This window comes from Salvelinus fontinalis, chromosome 26 (genome assembly GCF_029448725.1).
Source record: "Salvelinus fontinalis isolate EN_2023a chromosome 26, ASM2944872v1, whole genome shotgun sequence".
Taxonomy (NCBI): Eukaryota; Metazoa; Chordata; class Actinopteri; order Salmoniformes; family Salmonidae; genus Salvelinus; species Salvelinus fontinalis.
The window spans coordinates 31588173-31609774 of NC_074690.1; the positions used below are offsets into that span (position 1 = coordinate 31588173).

Below are 21602 nucleotides of genomic sequence, written 5' to 3' on the forward strand. Positions count from 1 at the left end.
TCAACAGCAACAGGATTAAACACAGCGAGTGTCCTAATCTAAACCATGATATTGAAGCTCCTGTTGCCCTGGGATGTCAGGGATGTGACACTGCAGCAGTGCTGTATGTTTTGTGCTTGGGAGTGCTGTAAATTGGCCTCTTGTGAGACTCTTGATGTAGATCTCCACAAGGTGTCGCTCTAGGACCATTGGTTTGTGATAATGATGGGAACTCGATGCCTCAAGTGTTTTTTTTAGGTAGACTACTGCCTGTCCTGTAGTATGGGTGATGCAGTTAGTGAATATTGTACCTGTAAAGAATAGTCAACAAAGGTGGGAGAAGATAGGACATATTATCTAAACAGCACATTATTTATGTTGCCCAATTGAATAGATAAACCAAATTTGTAATTTGACTAATTCTGTAGAGGATATAATCTGTTGATAATCCACTATGTTCAGACCCTGCACATATTCACTAAACCTGGCACTGGAAATAGCAAAGGTATGCAGGAGAAGGGAGTGTGTCTCTGGATGAATCTGGGTTGGGTGTGGCTCAGTATGGCAGTCTGTTTTTGGATGGGATTGATGGATGTTTTTTAACATTGCCAGTTACATTCCAGTTTTTCTCTCTGTCAACAATTGTTCATGCAGTCTATTTTATTTGAAGCAAATCAAATCAAGACTCAGTGGTTCCCTGCAACTGTCATATAACTATTTTGCATTAGGCCACTATAATTAGACTATACAATCTCACATTTTATTGTGAAACAAATCAGTGGTCAGTTGAAGGTTGGCCATGATTCAGGAATCACAACGATCGGTTAATGACTGCTGTATTTTCAAATAATTGCACCAAAAAAACATCTGTGAGCTGGTGTCAAAACTTTGTCTCCAAAAATGTCTAGTGAAATATTTTCTTGCGTTACTGATACTTTTTCTACTTGGCTTGAACGTGATTTCATACGGGATAATTTATAGAGAGACTTTGGCCCCAAGTCAAGTAGGGCCTAGGCTATAACTCACTGTTGACACCCAATGACTGTATTGACACTTGATACGGCCCGGGTGGCAGAGTTTGATTAGGGAGAAACGGGAGCAAGTGCTTTTTTCACGAGGGAACATGTAGAGGGGAAGCACATAGACAGAGGAAACAGCAGCAGCAGACACAAGTGAAACTTTTACATCAGCACACTTGAACCGCGCCAGGCTCAAGGGTACTGGATTGTTTTATGCGTGGAGATTGCGTATTATTTCATGGGGATCTAGATAACTTGAACTGCGAGTTGCAATTTGATTTGAGCATCTACAGAGATTATTGAGGTGGAAGGAACATGGCGAGTGGGGTGAAGAGAGCTCACCCTGTTGCTTTATTATTTACTTTGATGCTCTTATTTTGGCGGGACGTTTACGCGCAGGTGTCTTTTAACGAAATAACCGGGTTTAGTTTGAGCCCCCCGTACTTCAACCTTGCGGAGGGGTCACGGATATCCGCCACCGCAACTTGCGGTGAAGATGCGGGGAGACCGAGATCTGATTTGTACTGTAAACTTGTCGGAGGACCTACCTTTGGACTTCCTAGTCAAACGATACAGGTAATGAGTGAACGACATTTACGGTATCATGATTTGTTGTTTCATTTTTAAACGTTTTAAACACCACCTTTCTGCCTTTAATAATAATGTTTACAGTTCAAATGTAAGTTTTAGCTACGCAAGAGGTTGGCTGGCATGAGTGCATGCGTAAAAGACACATGTAGCCTATTCATGTGCACTTAATAGCATTGTTCTGAAGACATAACATGGACAGATACCAACAGAAACACAACCCATAGCACATAATAAAATCATATTTGTATTATTCAATCCAAGTAAGGAAGTTGTTTCCTTGCAAGCTAGTGATTGTCTTATGATTTTTCCTCCCTTACATACATCTATATATTCCCATGTGAAATACCATATTTACAGTTAAACTGGTATTACAGTTGAATGGTCCTCCATGCTTCCTTGCTTTTGCACCCAGGCTCCAGAATGAGTCACTATAGGGGAACAGTGGCAATTCTGTCTGCTCTGACCAAGTTGTACACCTGCCAGAAATACTTTTCAGCATTGTGTTTAACTGCTGAGCTCTCCAATGAGAATGCCCTCTCAACAGTAGACTTGCCCCTTCAGGAGTTTCAATACCTCTGGAACACTAAGAGGAGTTAAAACCTACACAAAGAAGGGCCCCAGTAGGCCTATATATTGCTTGCTATCATTATTGTATAGCGGGAAATTGGTTTACTGTTGCAGTATTTCCAGATATCGCTATTACCATTGTTGCTACATTTCAAATCAAATCAAATTTTCTTATTCACATGCCCCGAATAAAACAGGTGTAGACCTTACAGTGAAATGCTTACTTACAAGCTCCTAACCAACAATGCAGTTAAAAAAATATGAATAATAATATGAAATAAAAGTAACAAGTAGTTAAATAGCAGCAGTAAAGTAACAATAGCGAGACTATATACAGGGGTACCGGTACAGAGTCAATGTGCGGGGGCACCGGTTAGTTGAGGTAATTGAGGTAATATGTAGGTAGAGTTATTAAAGTGACTATGCATAGATAATAACAGAGAGTAGCAGCTGCGTAAAAGAGGGGGCAATGCAAATAGCCTGGGTAGCCATTTGATGAGATGTTCAGGAGTCTTATGGCTTGGGGGTAGAAGCTGTTTAGAAGCCTCTTGGACTTAGACTTGGCGCTCCGGTACCGCTTGCAGTGCGGTAGCAGAGAGAACAGTCTATGACTAGGGTGGCTGGAGTCTTTGACAATTTTTAGGGCCTTCCTCTGACACCGCCTGGTGTAGAGGTCCTGGATGGCAGGAAGCTTGGCCCCAGTGATGTACTGGGCCGTACACACTACTCTCTGTAGTGCCTTGCGGTTGGTGGCCGAGCAGTTGCCATACCAGACAGTGATGCAACCAGTCAGGATGCTCTCGATCGTGCAGCTGTAGAACCTTTTGAGGTTCTGAGGATCCATGCCAAATCTTTTCAGTCTGCTGAGGGGAAATAAGTTTTGTTGTGCCCTCTTCATGACTGTCTTGGTGTGCTTGGACCATGTTAGTTTGTTGGTGATGTGGACACCAAGGAACTTGAAGCTCTCAACCTGCTCCACTGCAGCCCCGTCGATGAGAATGGGGACGTATTCGGTCCTCCTTTTCCTGTAGTCCACAATCATCTCCTTTGTCTTGGTTACATTGAGGGAGAGGTTGTTGTCGTGGCACCACACGACCAGGTCTCTGACCTCCTCCTATTGGCTGTCTCGTCATTGTCGGTGATCAGGCCTACCACTGTTGTGTCATCGGCAAACTTAATGATGGTGTTGGAGTCGTGCCTGGCCGGGCAGTCATGAGTGAACAGGGAGTACAGGAGGGGACTGAGAACGCACCACTGAGGGGCCCCTGTGTTGATGATCAGCGTGGCGGATGTGTTGTTACCTACCCTTACCACCTAGGGGCGGCCCGTCCGGAAGTCCAGGATCCAGTTGCAGAGGGAGGTGTTTAGTCCTAGGGTCCTTAGCTTTTAGATGAGCTTTGTGGGCACTATGGTGTTGAACGCTGAGCTGTAGTCAGTGAATAGCATTCTCACATAGGTGTTCCTTTTATCTCGTTAAAGGGAAAAAAAGCTTCCAGTTCGTGGTGAGTAATCGCTGTTCTGATGTCCAGAAGTTATTTTTTGTCATAAGAGATGGTAGCAGCAATATTATGTACAAGATAAGTTAAAAAACAAGTTACAAACAACGCAAAAAAACGAACATAAAAACACAATCGGTTAGTAGCAGGTCAGCCATCTTCTCCGGTGCCGTCTTCTTGATGCATGTGATTACTTGCACTGTCTGCAAATGTGTGACTGTGGCTTATTCATTTTCTTGAATATGAGTTTACTATGCACTGAATGTGTGGCTTTGTGTTGGTGGGACTCTATTAATATGTGTTTATATGTGTTTTGGGCTCAGAGTAACACCATTTCATTGGCCCTTACCCTGCAGGGACAGTATTGTGACAGATGCAACTCCAACGAGCCAAACAAGGCCCACCCGGTGAGTAACGCCATCGATGGCACTGAGCGCTGGTGGCAGAGCCCGCCTCTCTCCCGGGGACCTATGTACAATGAGGTGAACGTCACTTTGGACCTGGGACAGGTGAGTGACCCAAACCTGGAGGGCTTTCATTGATTCCATCCAACTCAGCCAAGTGCTGTACCTTCACGGTGGCTGTTGTTGAGAGTATGAAATATAACAGTGGGATGTCCCAGGGTGAATTTAGCCAAGCCTCTAAGTTTTCCTTGTCTGAGACAGACAGGCAGCGCTAGTCATGTGAGTGATGTCCCACATCTGGCTGCATGCCAGGAATCAGCCTCAGATCATGCCCCTGTGGCTGGGGGATATGCATCTATTATGACCCGTGTCTGCAGTGGGGGCTGCTGCAGGAGTTTGGCTCACGGCCAATGAAATTGCACCATATGCTCAATTATCCGCAGTGAGGGGAAAGAGGGTGGGATTCTGTCCAGGGATTAGGGATCAGAGGGATGTTAAAGACCTGGGAGGGGTTTGGTCTGCGGATCAGGGGTCGCCACCGAATGGAGATCCGTAGAAAGTAAATATTCCTAAAGGTGAGTACCACACCGCATCCATGTTCCCTAGGAGGACTGTGGGAGGAAGAGAATGGGTGACGGCGGCATATTCTCCCATCTCTGTTTTTAGCTGGGATGAACTAAGCTAAACAAAGCAGAGGGGCTGCAAAAAAGGATAAATATAGCACCTGCTCGGCTCGTGGCGGCTTGAGGGACGTCTGAGTTTAAGACATGGTAATGCTCTGTTTATATGGACTCAGGGAAACTGCCATTACTGCAATAAGGCGTGCTATAAAGTATGGAGCTGAAGTATTCTCTGAAACTACCGACCACACTCCTCCCGCTTTCCCTTTGGCCCGCCCAGCCTATCAAACAGCTACTGTGATCCAGTGAGGCTCCAGACCAAGCTCACCTGGCCCCTCCATCCTTATGTCATCCATTTGATTTTAGCTCCCCCCCTAAATCTTTTGTCAATGCCAAGAATGTATTTATGAGGCTGTGTGTCATAAATTGGAGCAGACTGATTTGGCAGCGTTGACCTGAGTCTTATCAATTCAATGCAAGGCAAACAAATCAGACTAGATTGGCTGCCAATAGCTAATTGGTTAAACTGCAAAGATATTATGCTCTGCACACGATGACCCTACCTTCTAGATATAGAGAAACATCTTGAAACTGACAAACAAGCTTAAAGCAGTCTATCAGCCCATGATACAAGTGAAATACTGTATCCCATAGAATGATTAAGATTGGTAAAGTAGTACAATGTTATTTTGTGGTTATTAACCCTCTGTGTAGGCCATGTCTTCTTATCAGAGGTGTGTGTAGATAAGGAAGGATGTTGTCAATGCCTCTGAAATAATTCAGTCAACCACACTTCCGTGTGCTTTCAGCACAGATGTCTGTCAAATAGTGTTGGTTCCTATAACCCTTTGATTATTTTACAGTCATAACAAAGTATTTTGTCAAAATAATTGAATGTGAAGGTCAGGTTTATGTCAGACTAACTTGCCACATGCTTGGTCACACCCTTTCCCCTTAACACAATCTATGCCTACTCCTACTCAGGTTTCTTTCATGCTTGGGAAGAATTTATCTGATTCATCTTCCCCAATAGAAACAGTCCTAAGCCTTTGTAGATTCTGTTAATGCAAAGAACAGATGATGCGGTCACTGAAATTTGTAAGGGCTGAATCCAGTTGAATGGTTTTTGTGGTCTCTTCTAAGACTAATACAGGTGCCTCCCTCTCTCTCTCTGCCAGTCTTATCTCCAGCTCTTCCCAGTGGATATATTAGATAATGGCACCATCATTGTTCATGTTAAATCGGACCGGTTCAAAGGGAAGCCGGGTGGTTTTTGAAGTGGCCATTTCCGACGGTTCTGTAAAGCAGTGCACGTTTGAAGCAGCACCAATCCGTCAAGGGCTGATTCCCGCTTTTGTGGAACATTGAATGATATAATTATAGCACAGAAAAGTTAACCGATTTCCTTTGTGGATTAACATGACGTGTTTAGAAAAGGAAATAGTCCGAATTAGCCTGGAACTTTGTATTAGACAAAATATGTATTTGAATTTACATGTTCTAAGTCTCAGGCAGTCAGTCCATGTGAAGGAGTTACAACTCCCTTGGGTGGAGCTCCTTGTGCAAATCAACCCAACTACGCTGCTGGATTATGTTGCCTGAAGCGAGCAGCTCTCACACCTAAGTAGCAGGCTAGCCGCCTGCCTGTGTTATCTTGTGGGCTTTTGACCTGTGACCCGTGACAAAGGCGGCCATAAGTCCGGAGATGACCTTGAACTCCCTCATACTGTGGCGGGATCCAGGGTGTAGGGGGACTTCTTGATTTGTGTACTCTACAGTGACTGTGCCTAGTGGTGGGTGTTGCCTCAGGCGGTTTCTCTCCAGGGCATTGGGGCAGTTCACCCAGAAAGAAAGTCAACACATTGATTAAAGGCTTCTGCTGTGAGTTTCTTGATGTTATCCAATAGCCTACATATGTGTTGAGATGTGTATATTTTTTAAATTACCATAGAAATTCTAACTATTCAAAACCACAAATGCCCTCCCAAACAAACCCAATGACATCCTCTACTCACCCCCAAGCATATTACTTTTAAAATAGACTGTCTACCTGTACAGGGAGACTAGTTAAAACAATTTACAGGGTGAACATTGGCACCACGGATGGATCGGCCCCACAGCCGCCCATGCAGTCAGTTTTTCTGGGGGAATGTATTTTTAGGAACCCTGACCACATGTGCTTATCTGCCTGAGTGCTCCGGACCATGTGAGACTGACATGCATGGCCTTACTGCTGTCCGTCATACCATGCTACTGAAAGGCCTCTGATTGGTGTGCGCCAAGGTTAAAATAGTTTAGTTTAGTTTCAGTTAGTTTTCAGACCTGATTATCTAGTTTTTATTTACACTGAACAAAAATATAAACGCAACATGTAAAGTGTTTCTTGAGCTTAAATAAAAGATCCCTGAAATGTTCCATATGCACAAAAAGCTTATTTCTCTCTCAAATGTTGTGCACATATTTGTTTACATCCCTGTTTGTGAGCATGTCTCCTTTGCCAAGATAATCCACCCACCTGACAGGTGTGGCATATCAAGAAGCTCATTAAACAGCACGTTCATTACACAGGTGCACCTTGTGCTGGGGACAACAAAAGGCAACTCTAAAATGTACAGTTTTGTCACACAACACAATGCCACAGATGTCTCAAGTTTTGAGGGAGCGTGCAATTGGCATGCTGACTGCAGGAATGTCCACCAGAAGTGTTGCCAGATCATTTAATGTTAATTTCTCAACCATAAGCTGCCTCCAACATCGTTTTATAGAATTTGGCTGTACGTCCAACCGGCCTCACAACTGCAGACCACGTGTAACCACGTCAGACCAGGACCTACACATCCTGCTTCTTAACCTGCGGGATCGTCTGAGACGAGCCACCTGGACTGCTGATGAAACTGGGTTTGCATAACCAAAGAATTTCTGCACAAACTGTCAGAATCCGTCTCAGTAAAGCTCATCTGTGTGCTCGTCGTCCTCACCAGGGTCTTGACCTGACTGCAGTTCGGCGTCGTAACCATCTTCAGTGGGAAAATGCTCACCTTCGATAGCCACTGGCATGCTGGAGAAGTGTGCTCTTCACGCATGAATCCCAGTTTCAACTGTACCGGGCAGATGGCTGACAGCGTGTATGGAGTTATGTGGGCGAAAGGTTTGCTGATGTCAACATTGTGCACAGAGTGTCCCATGGTGGCAGTGGGGTCATTTGTATTTGTATTTATTATGGATCCCCATTAGTTCCTACCAAGGCAGCATCTACTCTTCCTGAGGTCCAGCAAAATTAAGGCAGTTATACATTTTTTAAAACATTACAATACATTCACAACAGATTTCACAACATATTAGTGTGTGCCCTCAGGCCCCTACTCTACTACCACATATCTACAACACAAAATAATGTGTACGTGTGTATAGTGTGTATGTTATCATGTGTTTGTATGCATATGTCTGTGCCTATGTTTGTGTCTCTTCACAGTCCCCACTGTTCTATAAGGTGTATTTGTATCTGTTTTTTAAATATCATTTTACTGCTTGCATGAGTTACTTGATGTGGAATAAAGTTCAATGTAGTACTGTGCGCCTCCCATAGTCTGTTCTGGACTTGGGGACTGTGAAGAGACCTCTGGTGGCATGTCTTGTTGGGTATGCATGGGGGTCCGAGCTGTGTGCCAGTAGTTCAAACAGACAGCTCGGTGCATTCAACATGTCAATACCTCTTATAAATACAAGTAGTGATGAAGTCAATCTCTCCTCCACTTTGAGCCAGGAGAGATTGACATGCATATTAGTAATGTTAGCTCTCTGTGTACATCAAGGGCCAGCCGTGCTGCCCAGTTCTGAACCAATTGCAATTTTCCTAAGTCCCCCTTTGTGGCACCTGACCACACGACTGAACAGTAGTCCAGGTGCAACAAAACTAGTGCCTGTATGACCTGCCTTGTTGATAGTGCTGTTAAGAATGCAGAGCAGTGCTTTATTATGGACAGACTTCTCCCTATCCTAGCTACTGTTGTATCAATATGTTTTGACCAGGACAGTTTACAATCCAGGGTTATTCCAAGCAGTTTAGTCTCCTCAACTTGCTCAATTACCACATTATTCATTACAAGATTTAGTTGAGGTTTAGAGTTTTAGTGAATGATTTGTCCCAAATACAATGCTTTTAGTTTTTGAAATATTTAGGACTAACTTATTCCTTTCCACTCATTCTGAAGCTAACTTCAGCTCCTTGTTAGGTGTTGCAGTCAATTCAGTTGCTTGGTAGCTGACGTGTATAATGTTGAGTCATCCACATCCACACACTGGCTTTACTCAAGACAGTTATGGAGGGCTAAAAGACTGCTGAACCGTTCAATGCCACAATTCTGGGAGGGCATAGGGCTAGATATTATGGGGAGTTTTTTGGTGTCGACCAGTGACCCAATCAGTTCTTTAAAATACATCTTAGGCTGTTCTGAGCTGCCCTTCATAATGTAATTCGACCCCACATGAACCATGACAGTATCAGCCCCCGATGACTGACTCACAGCCTGGTGAAATCCTGAACTTTGACCCCAGGAAACAACAAAGTCTTTGCCCCAGGTACAGATATATGCCTCACCATCAAACTCCCTATCACAATTAGAGATCGACCGATTATGATTTTTCAACGCCGATACCGATACCGATTATTGGAGGACCAAAAAAAGCCAATACCGATTAATCGGCTGATTTTTTAAAATGTATTTGTAATAATCACAATTACAGCAATACTGAATGAACACTTATTGTAACTTAATATAATACATCAATAAAATCTATTTCGTCTCAAATAAATAAAGAACATGTTCAATTTGGTTAAAATAATGCAAAAACAAAGTGTTGGAGAAGAAAGTAAAAGTGCAATATGTGCCATGTAAAAAAGCTAACGTTTAAGTTCCTTGCTCAGAACATGTGAAAGCTGGTGGTTCCTTTTAACATGAGTCTTCAATATTCCCATGTAAGAAGTTTTAGGTTGTAGTTATTATAGGACTATTTCTCTCTATACCATTTGTATTTCATATACCTTTGACTATTGGATTTTCTAATAGGTACTTTAGTATAGCCAGCCTAATCTCGGGAGTTGATAGGCTTGAAGTCATAAACAGAGCAATGCTTGAAGCACAGCGAAGAACTGCTGGCAAATACAGGAAAGTGCTGTTTGAATGAATGCTTACGAGCCTGCTGCTGCCTACCAACGCTCAGTCAGACTGCTCTATCAAATCATAGACTTAATTATTATATAATAACATAGCCTTAGGTCATTAATATGATCAAATCCGGAAACTATCATTTCGAAAACAAAACGTTTATTCTTTCAGTGAAATATGGAACCGTTCCATATTTTATCTAACGGGTTGCAACCCTAAGTCTAAATATTGCTGTTACATTGCACAACCTTCAATGTTATGTCATAATTATGTACAATTCTGGCAAATTAATTACAGTCTTTGTTAGGAAGAAATGGTCTTCACACAGTTCGCAACGAGCCAGGCAGCCCAAACTGCTGCATATACCCTGACTCTGCTTGCACTGAACACAAGAGAAGTGACACAATTTACCTAGTTAAAATAAATTCATGTTAGCAGGCAATATTAACTAAATATGCAGGTTTAAAAATATATACTTGTGCATTGATGTTTATGGTTAGGTATACATTGGTGCAACGACAGTGCTTTTTTCGCGAATGCGCTTGTTAAATCAACCGTTTGGCAAAGTAGGCTGTGATTCAATAATAAATTAACAGGCCCCGCATCGATTATATGCAACGCAGGACAAGCTAGATAAACTTGTAATATCATCAACCATGTGTAGTTAACTAGTGATTATATTAAGATTGATTGTTTTTTATAAGATAAGCTTAATGTTGGCTAGCACCTTACCTTGCTTCTTGCTGCACTCGCATAACAAGTAGTCAGCCTGCCACGCAGTCTCCTCGTGGAGTGCAATGTAATCGGTCATGATCGGTGTCCAAAAATGCAGATTACCGATTGTTATGAAAACTTGAAATCGGCCCTAATTAAATCGGCCATTCCGATTAATCGGTCGACCTCTAATCACAATAGCCGGAATTATCCTGTATCTCAAAGCTGATTTCGAGGCCAGAGCCACAGAACTCACCTGAGAAGAGGGCTGCTGAGACGCCGGCTGCGTGCAGGCCACAACAGCCAAAGGGACAGAGCTCTGATCCAGAGAGCACGGCCCAGCAGAGGGGTGGTACAGGCTGTGCCCAGGCAGTTGATTGACTAGGATAGGGAGAGGTAGCTAGAGGGACATCCACAGCCATGGAGGGAACACCCAAGTCCCCGGCAGAAGACAGCTGGTACAGTGCAGGTATAAGCCACGGACAATGAACACAATTGCATTTTATCGATGACAGTTTGAATGCACAGAGAAACCGTGACAAGATCCTGAGGTCCATTGTCGTGCCATTCATCCGCCGCCATCACCTCAGGTTTCAACATGATAATGCACGGCCCCATGTCGCAAGGATCTGCACACAATTTCTGGAAGCTGAAAATTCTGTTCTTCTATGGCCTTCATACATTCCACAGGCCACAATCAACAACCTGAACTCTATGCAAAGGAGATGTGTCACGCTACATGAGGCAAATGGTGGTCACACCAGATACTGACTGGTTTTCTGATCCACACCTCTACTTAAAAAAAAAAGTTATCTGTGACCAACAGATGCATATGTTTTCCTAGTCATGTGAAATCCATAGATTAGGGCCTAATGAATATATTTCCTTATATAACTAGGGTTGCACATTTTGGGGAATATTCAGAGGTGGAAACTTTCATTAATGAATTAATGGGAATATATGGGAATTCATGGAAATATATGCAAATTAATATTAATACCATTTAAATGTCAATGTTTTTTGCATTGGCTATATTTACCATATCATTGTAAGTCGGGAAGCAAGTTCAGGGAGTGAGTGTTTTAATAAATAAACGCAACTAAATACAAAACAAGAAACACAAACAACGCACAGACATGACACTGGAACAGAAACAGCAACAACGATGACTGGGGAAGAAACCAAAGGGAGTGACATGTAAAGGGCATGTAAAGGGCAGGTAATTAAGGAGGTGATGGAGTCCAGGTGAGTGTCATTATGCGCGTAACGCTGGTGACAGGTGTGCGCCCAAACGGGCAGCCTAGAGGTTGACCTAGAGGCCGTAGAAGGAGCACACGTGACAGTATCCCCTCCCCAACGCGCGGCCCTTGCCGCAGGACGCCAACCAAGATGATGATCCCGGGGAACAAGAGCGGACCGGTCAATCAATCAAATGTATTTATAAAGCCCTTCTTACATCAGCTGATGTCACAAAGTGCTGTACAGAAACCTAGCCTAAAACCCCAAATAGCAAGCAATGCAGGTGTAGAAGCACCTGCATTGGTCACCTCTGTCCTGGCACAGGAACTTGTCGATCCAACTGAGGTGCTGGAGCATGACGACCTAGAGCGCCGGAGAGAGAGCATACGTGACAGTACCCCCACCCCGGCGCATTCGTCTCCAGCCGCAGGATGCCAACCAAAGAGATGATCCCGGGGATCTGGAGAGGACCGGTCGCCTCCGCTGAGGCGCAGAAACCTGACGAACCGGCTGAGGCGTGAGAGCCTGATGAGACGGCTGAGACCTCCCCGGTTGCCTCGGTTGAGGTACGGGAACCTGTTCACCAGCTGAGACATGGGAGTCTATCGATCCCCCTGAGGTATGGAAACCCGTCGGGCCAGCTGAGGCAGGGGAACCCGACAAACCTAAATCCTTGTTCATGATTCATTTTCATATTAGTTTCAGTTTTAGTTTACTATAATAACCTTGGTGGGTGCTATCCACTGAATGGGCACTAATTGGTTCGTGTGAAGTTCTGATTGAACCCTGTTTTCCATTTCAGGGGCCTAGGATCTTTTGTGTGTGATCATGTACAACACTGATGTGAGGTGGGCTACGATTGGCTAGGTGAGAAGTACTCATGGCTCTGAATGGTGAGCTTAGGCATCTGACTGGAGAGTGTTGGGTTCTGTGAAGTCTCTGATAGGTGGGCGTTTGCTCTGATAGGTGAGTTGTAATGCTGGGTATCAGGTAATGTTTCCCTACTCTGTGGGGTTTGATAAGGAGTGTGTGGTACTTGTTTCTGGATGGCTGAGTGGCTTGATGATGAGAAGGCACTATATCTGGAGCTGTGCTAGTTTAAGATGACAGCATTTCTGAAGCCTGCTTGAAGTGGTTAATTTATTATGAGTTATATTATCTATGTCTATCTATCTATGTCAGTCATTGTAACGGCTCTCGTCGAAAGGAGTGGACCAAAGCGCAGCGTGGAAGGTGTTCATGAATTTTATTATTTAAAAAAAAACACTCAAACAAAATAACAAAGCGAAAACGAACAGTTCTGTCAGGTACAAATACTAAACAGAAAACAAGACCCCACAAAACCCAAAAGGAAAATGACAACTTATATGATCCCCAATCAGGGACAACGATAGACAGCTGCCCCTGATTGGGAATCAACCACACCAACATAGAAATAAGGAAACTAGATTGCCCACCCTAATCACACCCTGACCTAACCAAATAGAGAAATAAAAATCTCTCTAAGGTCAGAGCGTGACAGTCATGTTATCTTTGCTCACACACAGGAAAGATGGGGCTTTCAAGAAACTCATTTTTTTGTCAGCAGAAGAATTCCCGTGGAACTTAATCCGCTCTCTCTTTCTCCAGGCCCTGCTGCCTCCCACTTAAGTTTTGTCTGAATGTTTTATGCTGAGCTGCTGCCCACTTTTGTCCTGGAATTGATAGTAGGCTGTATTGTGTGCCATCCTTTCTGTGCTCTGCTCGCAGATGTTCACAAACAGTTGGTTCTTTTCAAGACTTTTTCTGAAAGTGACCTGACCTTTTCTTTTAAGTGGGTACATGGATTGAGGAGGTGCAGTGAATTGGGCAGACTGTGTGGAAAAGACCCTCGTCTGCCCCCCCCCCCCCCCCACACACACACACACTAGGGCTGGGTGATATATCCCAAATATTATATCACGGTATTAAAATAAATTTGACGGTATTTTATGATTTTTAATAATAAAAGTTCTAAATTTGCTTTATGAGTAGTGCTGACCCTAGGCTGGACACACATACATTCTAAGTGATTTCAATGGGTCTTTCTCCATTCTGATTGTTTTATACTGTTCAATTCAACTTCAACCCCCAAAAAGTCATACTTTTCATTAATTTCTGCACTGAGATAATTTCTACACTGCCACATAAGGCTGCACGATATGGGCAAGCAACCTGGGCCTTATTTTTAACCAAATGTTGCAATTTGACTTGCGATTTAGAGCAAAACACTTGGGTTAACTGTTGGAATCATGGAAATAGAATGTATATTCTAATTATATAGTTAGAATATAATAGTGGGCACGTTTAATACAGTGCTGTTTGACATGACAATGAATGAAAATGCCAGGGAGGAGTTATTGTGACAGGGTAAGAACTAAAGTGTTGATAGGGGACCCTATAATATTTGGCTACATTTAATGTTTTCTCTTAGCTACTTCATGTAGCTAACATATTCTTGCTTTGCGTTTACATGCTGATTTAGGTCTACACCATCACTGGTATTATCAAGCTGTATAGCTAATTACGCTTTCTCTTACTCAGTACATTTATTAGATAGCTAGTGATTAGCATTAGCGGCTAACAAGATTTAGGAACAACTTGCTAAGAAAAGACAAACTAGCTGTTTGCAGATGTAAAAAACACAAGATAATAGTGTAATTATAGAATGTTAGTAGATTTATATTAAGAAGCAAAGTGACAACTGCATCGTTGTCATCAACATTGTTGAATGTGCTACATAGACCATACAGACTGAACGCAAGTGTCTTGTGGTCGAGGAAAAACAAATGCGGTCCTTGAGTGGCAGGAGCCAGGGCTAGGTCTGTGTGGAAAGCGGCATGTGGAGAGATGACTCAAGTAGCGAAGTAAACTATGCAAATGGACGTTAAACACTGCGTATCACATTTAACAAACCAAACATTCAAATACCGTTATAGAAGGTAAAGTAAAAGCCCAAACCGGTCCGTGCATCAATACCGGTGTATCGCAAAAAACGGTATACTGCCCAGCACTAACACACACACACACAAAGACCCCCAGCTTCATAATGAATTCGCCATCCCCACCACACCCTGAATACCTACCTTTCATGACAGCTGAATATGATCCAGTCAAATATGATTCCCTGTGTATCTGGGCCTGTGTTTGTCTGTTCAAGGTGCAAATGCCTCCTAATGTGATGCAGTAGCAGACAGCTAAAGCTAGCAGTCAATATGATACATCTACAGTAATAAAATGGATTGCCCAGAGGAATGTGCTATAGCATCTATGCGTATAACAGTATTATCTTATGTTTTTGTTGTCTATTTCCCTGACCTCCCTGGCACTGATTCAGCATGCATGGATCAACAGCATAACATCTCAAGCAGGCCCTGCAAAGGACCAGGTGCTTTTCAAACCACAGAAAATACTTGTGCTGTATCATATTTGGAATGGATTCACATATTTCTAATGGAAACACATGGAATCAATATTATTTCACCACTTTATTTAAAATACAGTGTAATCATTATTTGGTTCTTAACAATGTACATTTGTCAGTGTTGACTGTATAGCTGGCTTACTCTAACTCTTTTGACACATTTGGCTCCCCTCCCTAGCTGTTCCTGTGGTGATGAGGGAGGTGATGTAAGAAGCTGTGTGTAGCCAGTCGGCTCTGCTTGGCGGTGGGCTGGGTGGTGGGGTGCCCGGCCAGCTTCAGCCAGGTGTCTGTGTAACCGATGTGAAATGGCTAGCTAGTTAGCGGTGGTGCGCGCTAATAGCGTTTCAATCGGTGACGTCACTCGCTTTGAGACCTTGAAGTAATGGTTCCCCGCGGCTTTTGTGGAGCGATGGGTAACGATGCTTCGTGGGTGACTGTTGTTGATGTGTGCAGAGGGTCCCTGGTTCGCGCCCGGGTCGGGGCGAGGGAACGGACTAAAGTTAAACTGTTAAACATCTGGCGCTCATATTTACAGCCCTGTTCCCCACTCCCTCGCAGGGCAGGCAGACAGCCCACACAGCCTGGTTAGCAGCCTCAGCCTGGCTTCATGTCTAGATCAGGGGTCATTGTTGGATCGGAGTGCCTGCCAATGCCTCCTAAACCTGGCGCTCCATTGTGGAAAAGCAGAAGGGATTTAACGTAGGACACATTTTCAAGGCCCGGGGAGGCGATATACATAGTGCTTCATAGAAATGCTAAGCAGTCGATAAAGGTCTACTGGCGTATTGACGCAAGTGTCGACGTAGATTTGTCCTAGGTTTATTTTTGATATACAGTACCAGTCAAAGGTTTGGACACGCCTACTCATTCAAGGGTTTTTCTTTATTTTTACTATTTTCTACATTGCAGAATAATAGTGAAGACATCAAACCTATGAAATAACACATATGGAATCATGTAGTAACCAAAAAAGTGTTAAACAAATGAAAATATATGTAATATTTTACATTCCTCAAAGTAGCCACCCTTTGCAACAACCTCTCCCTCAATGTGAGCAATACAAAGGAGCTGATCGTGGACTATAGGAAAAGGAGACCCGAACAGGCCCCCGTTAACATCGACGGGGCTGTTGTGGAGTGGATTGAGGGTTTCAAGTTCCTTGATATCCACACTTTACAAATGACATTGACTAACCTGTAGCCCTGCACATTGGCTCAAGTCGTTATATATATATATATTTTTATTGTGCATTTTGCTCTTTTGCTATTTGCCTCATGACTCTTGCATGCTTTGTTGACTACGAACTTTCTTTACCCAACCAGACTTTGTTTGTTCCCATACTCGGGACTCTGATTCTCTATTGGTTACACAGACTTTTGGCCTCCCATCCTATTCGAATCACCTCTCGCCGGCTTTGTATTCATGTTACCTGATGAAATTGCTGTACAATATGATCTTGTTGCCATCTGATGCACATTCAGATGTCATAAATCAGCACTGCAGAGCTCTCCCTGTCCTATACCGTGCCTTGATTGTATTACTGTTAATGATATCTGAAAATGTGCATGTAGACCCTGGCCCACCTACTGTTGCTAGCCCCAATTCTTACTTGTGCTCTGATATCTTCTTCACTGATTTCAGCTCTCGTAAAAGCCTGGGTTTCCTGCACGCTAACACTAGAAGCTTATTACCTAAAGTGGATCAATTGTGTGTGTTCACAGCTCCAATCCAGATGTGTTGGTCATTACTGAGACATGGTTAAGGAAGAGTATTTTGAATACTGATGTTAACCTTTCTGGTTATAACCTTTTTTGGCAAGACAGACCTTCCAAAGTTGGGGGGAGTGGCAATCTTTACCAAGGATCACCTTCAGTGCTCAATTGTCTCCACCAAGTCTGTCCCCAAACAATTAGATTTTCTGGTTTGAAGTATTCAACTTTCAAATAGCTCTTTGTTGACTGTTGTTGGGTGTTATCGTCCTCCATCAGCACTGGCCTGTACCCTATCTGTCTTAAGCTCTCTCCTGGCCCCTTACACTAAGTCTGAATTTGTCCTGCTAGGTGACCTAAACTGGGACATGCTTAAACCACCTGACCAAGTCCTAAAGCAATGGGGCTCCCTAAATATTTCTCAGATTATTATCAATCCCACAAGGTATGACTCCAAACACCCAGAAAATGCTACTCTCCTTGATGTTATGTAATCCTGATAGGTATCAGTCTGGTGTTTTCTGTAATGACCTTGGTGATCACTGTTTTACAGCCTGTGTTTGTAATGGCTGCTCAGTGAAACGACCTGTCCTGAATTGTCATAGACGCTTGCTAAAAAACTTTAATGATCAAGCCTTCCTTCATGAACTGGCCTCTAAAATGGTATAGAATCAGCTTGATCCCCTCTGTCGAAGACGCTATGACCTTCTTCTTTTATATTAAAAACAGGTTCAGCCCCTGGTTCGACCGTGATCTTGCAGAGTTACTCCACCTCAGGAATTGCATTTGTCAAAAGGCTCGGCATACTCAGGCTGACTGGCTCTCGTTCAGGCAAGTGAGAAATAAGTGCACTCAGGCTATCCGGAAGGCCAAAGTTAGTTACTTTAAGGAGCAGTTCTCTCTATGGGTCTAACCCCAAGAAGTTCTGGAAAACGGTTAAAGACCTGGAGAATAAACCCTCCTCCTCACAGCTGCTCATGTCCCTTAAATTTGATGTGGTTGTTACTGACAAGAAGCACATGGCTGAGCTCTTTAATCACCACTTCATTAAGTCAGGATTCCTATTTGACTCAGCCATGCCTCCTTGCCCGTCCAACATTTCCTCATCTCCCACCCCTTCTAATGCGTCTATCCCTGATGCTTCTCCCTCTTTTCCCCCTGCCCCGCTACTAAGTTTCTCCCTGCAGGCAGTCACTGAGTCCGAGGTGCTAAAGGAGCTCCTGAAACTTGACCCCAAAAAAACATTTGGGTCAAATGGCTTAGACCCTTTCTTCTTTAAGGTTGCTGCCCCTATCAACGCCAAGCCTATCTCCAACCTTTTTAACCTGTCTCTCCTTTCTGGGGAGGTTCCCATTGCTTGGCATGCAGCCACAGTCCATCCTTTATATAAAGGGGGAGATCAAGCTGATCCTAACTGTTGTCAAAAATAAAAACCTGTCAATAAAACTTGTCAATAATCAACTGACTGGCTTTCTTGATGTCTATAGTATTCTCTCTGGTATGCAATCTGGTTTCCGCTCAGGTTATGGATGTGTCACTGCAACCTTAAAGGTCCTCAATGATGTCACCATTGCCCTTGATTCTAAGCAATGTTGTGCTGCTATTTTTATTGACTTGGCCAAAGCTTTTGATACGGTAGACCATTCCATTCTTGTGGGCCGGCTAAGGAGTATTGGTGTCTCTGAGGGGTCTTTGGCCTGTTTTGCTAACTACCTCTCTCAAAGAGTGTAGTGTGTAGTGTAGTCATAAAATCTGCTGTCTCAGCCACTGCCTGTCACCAAGGGAGTACCCCAAGGCTCAATCCTAGGCCCCACACTCTTCTCAATTTACATCAACAACATAACTCAGGCAGTCGGAAGCTCTCTCATCCATTTATATGCATATGATAGTCTTACACTCAGCTGGCCCCTCCCCAGATTGTGTGTTAAATGCTCTACAACAAAGCTTTCTTAGTGTCCAAACAACCTTCTCTACCCTTAACCTTGTTCTGAACACCTCCAAAACAAAGGTCATGTGGTTTGGTAAGAAGAACGCCCCTCTCCCTACAGGTGTGATTACTACCTCCTGAGGGTTTAGAGCTTGAGGTAGTCACCTCATACAAGTACTTGGGAGTATAGCTAGAGAGTACACTGTCCTTCTCTCAGCACATATCAAAGCTGTAGGCTAAAGTTAAATCTAGACTTGGTTTCCTCTATCGTAATCGGCCCTCTTTCACCCCAGCTGCCAAACTAACCCTTATTCAGATGACCATCCTACCCATGCTAGATTACGGAGACATCATTTATAGATCAGCAGGTAAGGGTGCTCTCGAGCGGCTAGATGTTCTTTACCATCCGGCCATCAGATTTGCCACCAATCACCCTTATAGAAACACATCAGTGCACTCTATACTCATCTGTAAACTGGTCATCTCTGTATACCCGTCGCAAGACCCACTGGTTGATGCTTATTTATAAAACCCTCTTAGGCCTCACTCCCTCCTAGCTGAGATATCTACTGCAGCCCTCATCCTCCACATACAACACCCGTTCTGCCAGTCATATTCTGTTAAAGGTCCCCAAAGCACACACATCCCTGGGTCGCTCCTCTTTTCAGTTCGCTGCAGCTAGCGACAGGAACTAGTTGCAACAAACACTCGACCTGGACAGTTTTATTTCAATCTCTTCATTCATAGACTCAATCATGGACACTCTTACTGACAGTTGTAGCTGCTTTGCGTGATGTATTGTTGTCTCTACCTTTTTGCTGTTGTCTGTGCCCAATAATGTTTGTACCATGTTGTGTTTCTACCTTGTTGTTGTCACGCCCTGACCTTAGAGATCCTTTTTATGTCTCTATTTTGGTTTGGTCAGGGTGTGATTTGGGTTGGCATTCTATGTTCTGTATTTCTAGGTTTTGTATTTCTTTGTTTCTGGCCGAGTGTGGTTCCCAATCAGAGGCAGCTGTCTATCATTGTCTCTGATTGGGGATCATACTTAGGCTGCCCTTTTCCCTCTTTCTGTGTGGGATCTTGTTCTTTGTTTGTGTGCAGGGAGTTTGCACATCGAAGCTGTTCGGTCGTTGTAGTCTTTATTGGTTTGTCCTGTTTTAGTTTCACTTCGACACACTCGTTACAGTTGTTGTCATGTTGTGTTGCTACCATGGTGTGTTATATTTTGCTGCCTTGCTATGTTGTTGTCTTAGGTCTCTCTTTATGTAGTGTTGTGTTGTCTCTCTTGTCGTGATGTGTGCTTTGTCCGCAGGAGGCTTTTTGCCTTTTTGGTAGGCCTTAATTGTAATTACAAATGTGTTCTTAACTGACTTGCCTAGTTAAATAAAGGTTCAATTAAAATACAATTTAAATAAAGAGAAGCAAGAGATTGAACGTCACTGATTTTCGCCCAATTCGTTTGCACTATATAGATCAACGATTCTTCTGTGATCGAATCAACATATCAGCCTCTTTTCAATGCAACAAACCAAATCTGAATTTCCAAGGTTGAGTGATTTTGTTGTAGGCAAAGCCAGAGCGCAACAAAGTAAAATTCTATTGGCTGGGGTAGCCCGCAAGCGGTCTTTCAATCACCCGCAAGTGAATGCGCTTTTCAGATCAGAGCGCAGAGCGGCGTGTGTGCACATTTGTTGATATTCTTAGCTAGTTAGTTATTAGCCCAGTTATAGATATACACTGTAGGTCAGCAATGGGGAGTTACTGCTTCCTACAACAGCACAAAATGTGTAGGCTACATTTCAAGCTGTCTTTGAAAAGCCAGCTAGGTAAAATGATTTTGTCTTAATTAAAGGGGCAATGTTGATTTTGAAACAGGCTTGAAAATGCGTATAAGCCAATAGTCAGAGGTGTAGCCTACATGATCTAATTCTCTGTATGGTAATATTAATAGATTTTTATTTCATAAAGTGGTTTCTTGCATCATACAGTACAATGCATTGTACAGTCACCTATTTGGCCCATGGTGTAACTGACCATGTATCAAATCATTAATGAATTTCAAACCTTCATAATGTTAAAACGTTTTTAAAAGTATCATGCAATGTTGACCTGCATTGAACACCACACATACTGTAGGCTTATCATAGAAATCAAAAGCGTGAAAATGTTCTGGGATTTGCGCCATTGGTTTTGCTGGTAGGCCTATATTATGCTCAAATAGCCACAATAGGCTATTGGCTACTGTCTAAAACTGTAAGCGTACAGCCTCATTGTGCTGCAACTATCTCTGTTTGTCTGGCAGGCAGGCAGGGCCTGTTCCGCTCCAACAGAAGGTGATGGCACCTAGCTCTGCTTCGGTGCATTCCTCTGTCCTAACATCAGACACACAGGGATCTTTGTCATATGGATTCTATATTTAAGGCTTGTGCTTTTTACAGTAGCCCACCTGAGCCGTCCTGGCTGACTGGCTCCTTCCTGCCTTTGGTTTGGAGATTCTTTGTTTTTGACCTGCAACTGAACACCTGTCTGCCCTACATTTTCAGAATAACGAGCACATGATAATAATAACAAGCACAGACCATAGACAGTATGAATAATACTCAAACTCTGTTATTTGAATAAAATGAATGCAAAATAGAATGTGAAGAATTGTGTGTGTGAATTGTGATGCCCAGTAGAATACCTTTTGGCAGCAGACATTGTAGTTGTACTAAGTATGAAACAAAT

The 21602-nt window shown here is 43.3% G+C and overlaps 1 protein-coding gene across 2 annotated transcripts in view; it reads left to right on the plus strand.

Moving 5' to 3' along the window:
• Positions 1–1051: 1051 nt before the first annotated feature.
• Positions 1052–21602, plus strand: part of LOC129824116 (laminin subunit alpha-3-like) — a 122055-nt gene continuing 101504 nt past the window's right edge. Inside the window, exons 1-2 of one of the 2 annotated variants that reach the window (XM_055883463.1) lie at positions 1052–1574; positions 4009–4161. In XM_055883463.1, coding sequence (XP_055739438.1) covers positions 1314–1574; positions 4009–4161 — 414 coding nt within the window. In that variant the 5' untranslated portion in view covers positions 1052–1313. The remainder of the gene's footprint in view (positions 1575–4008; positions 4162–21602) is intronic. The other variant, XM_055883464.1, reaches the window with a different exon arrangement.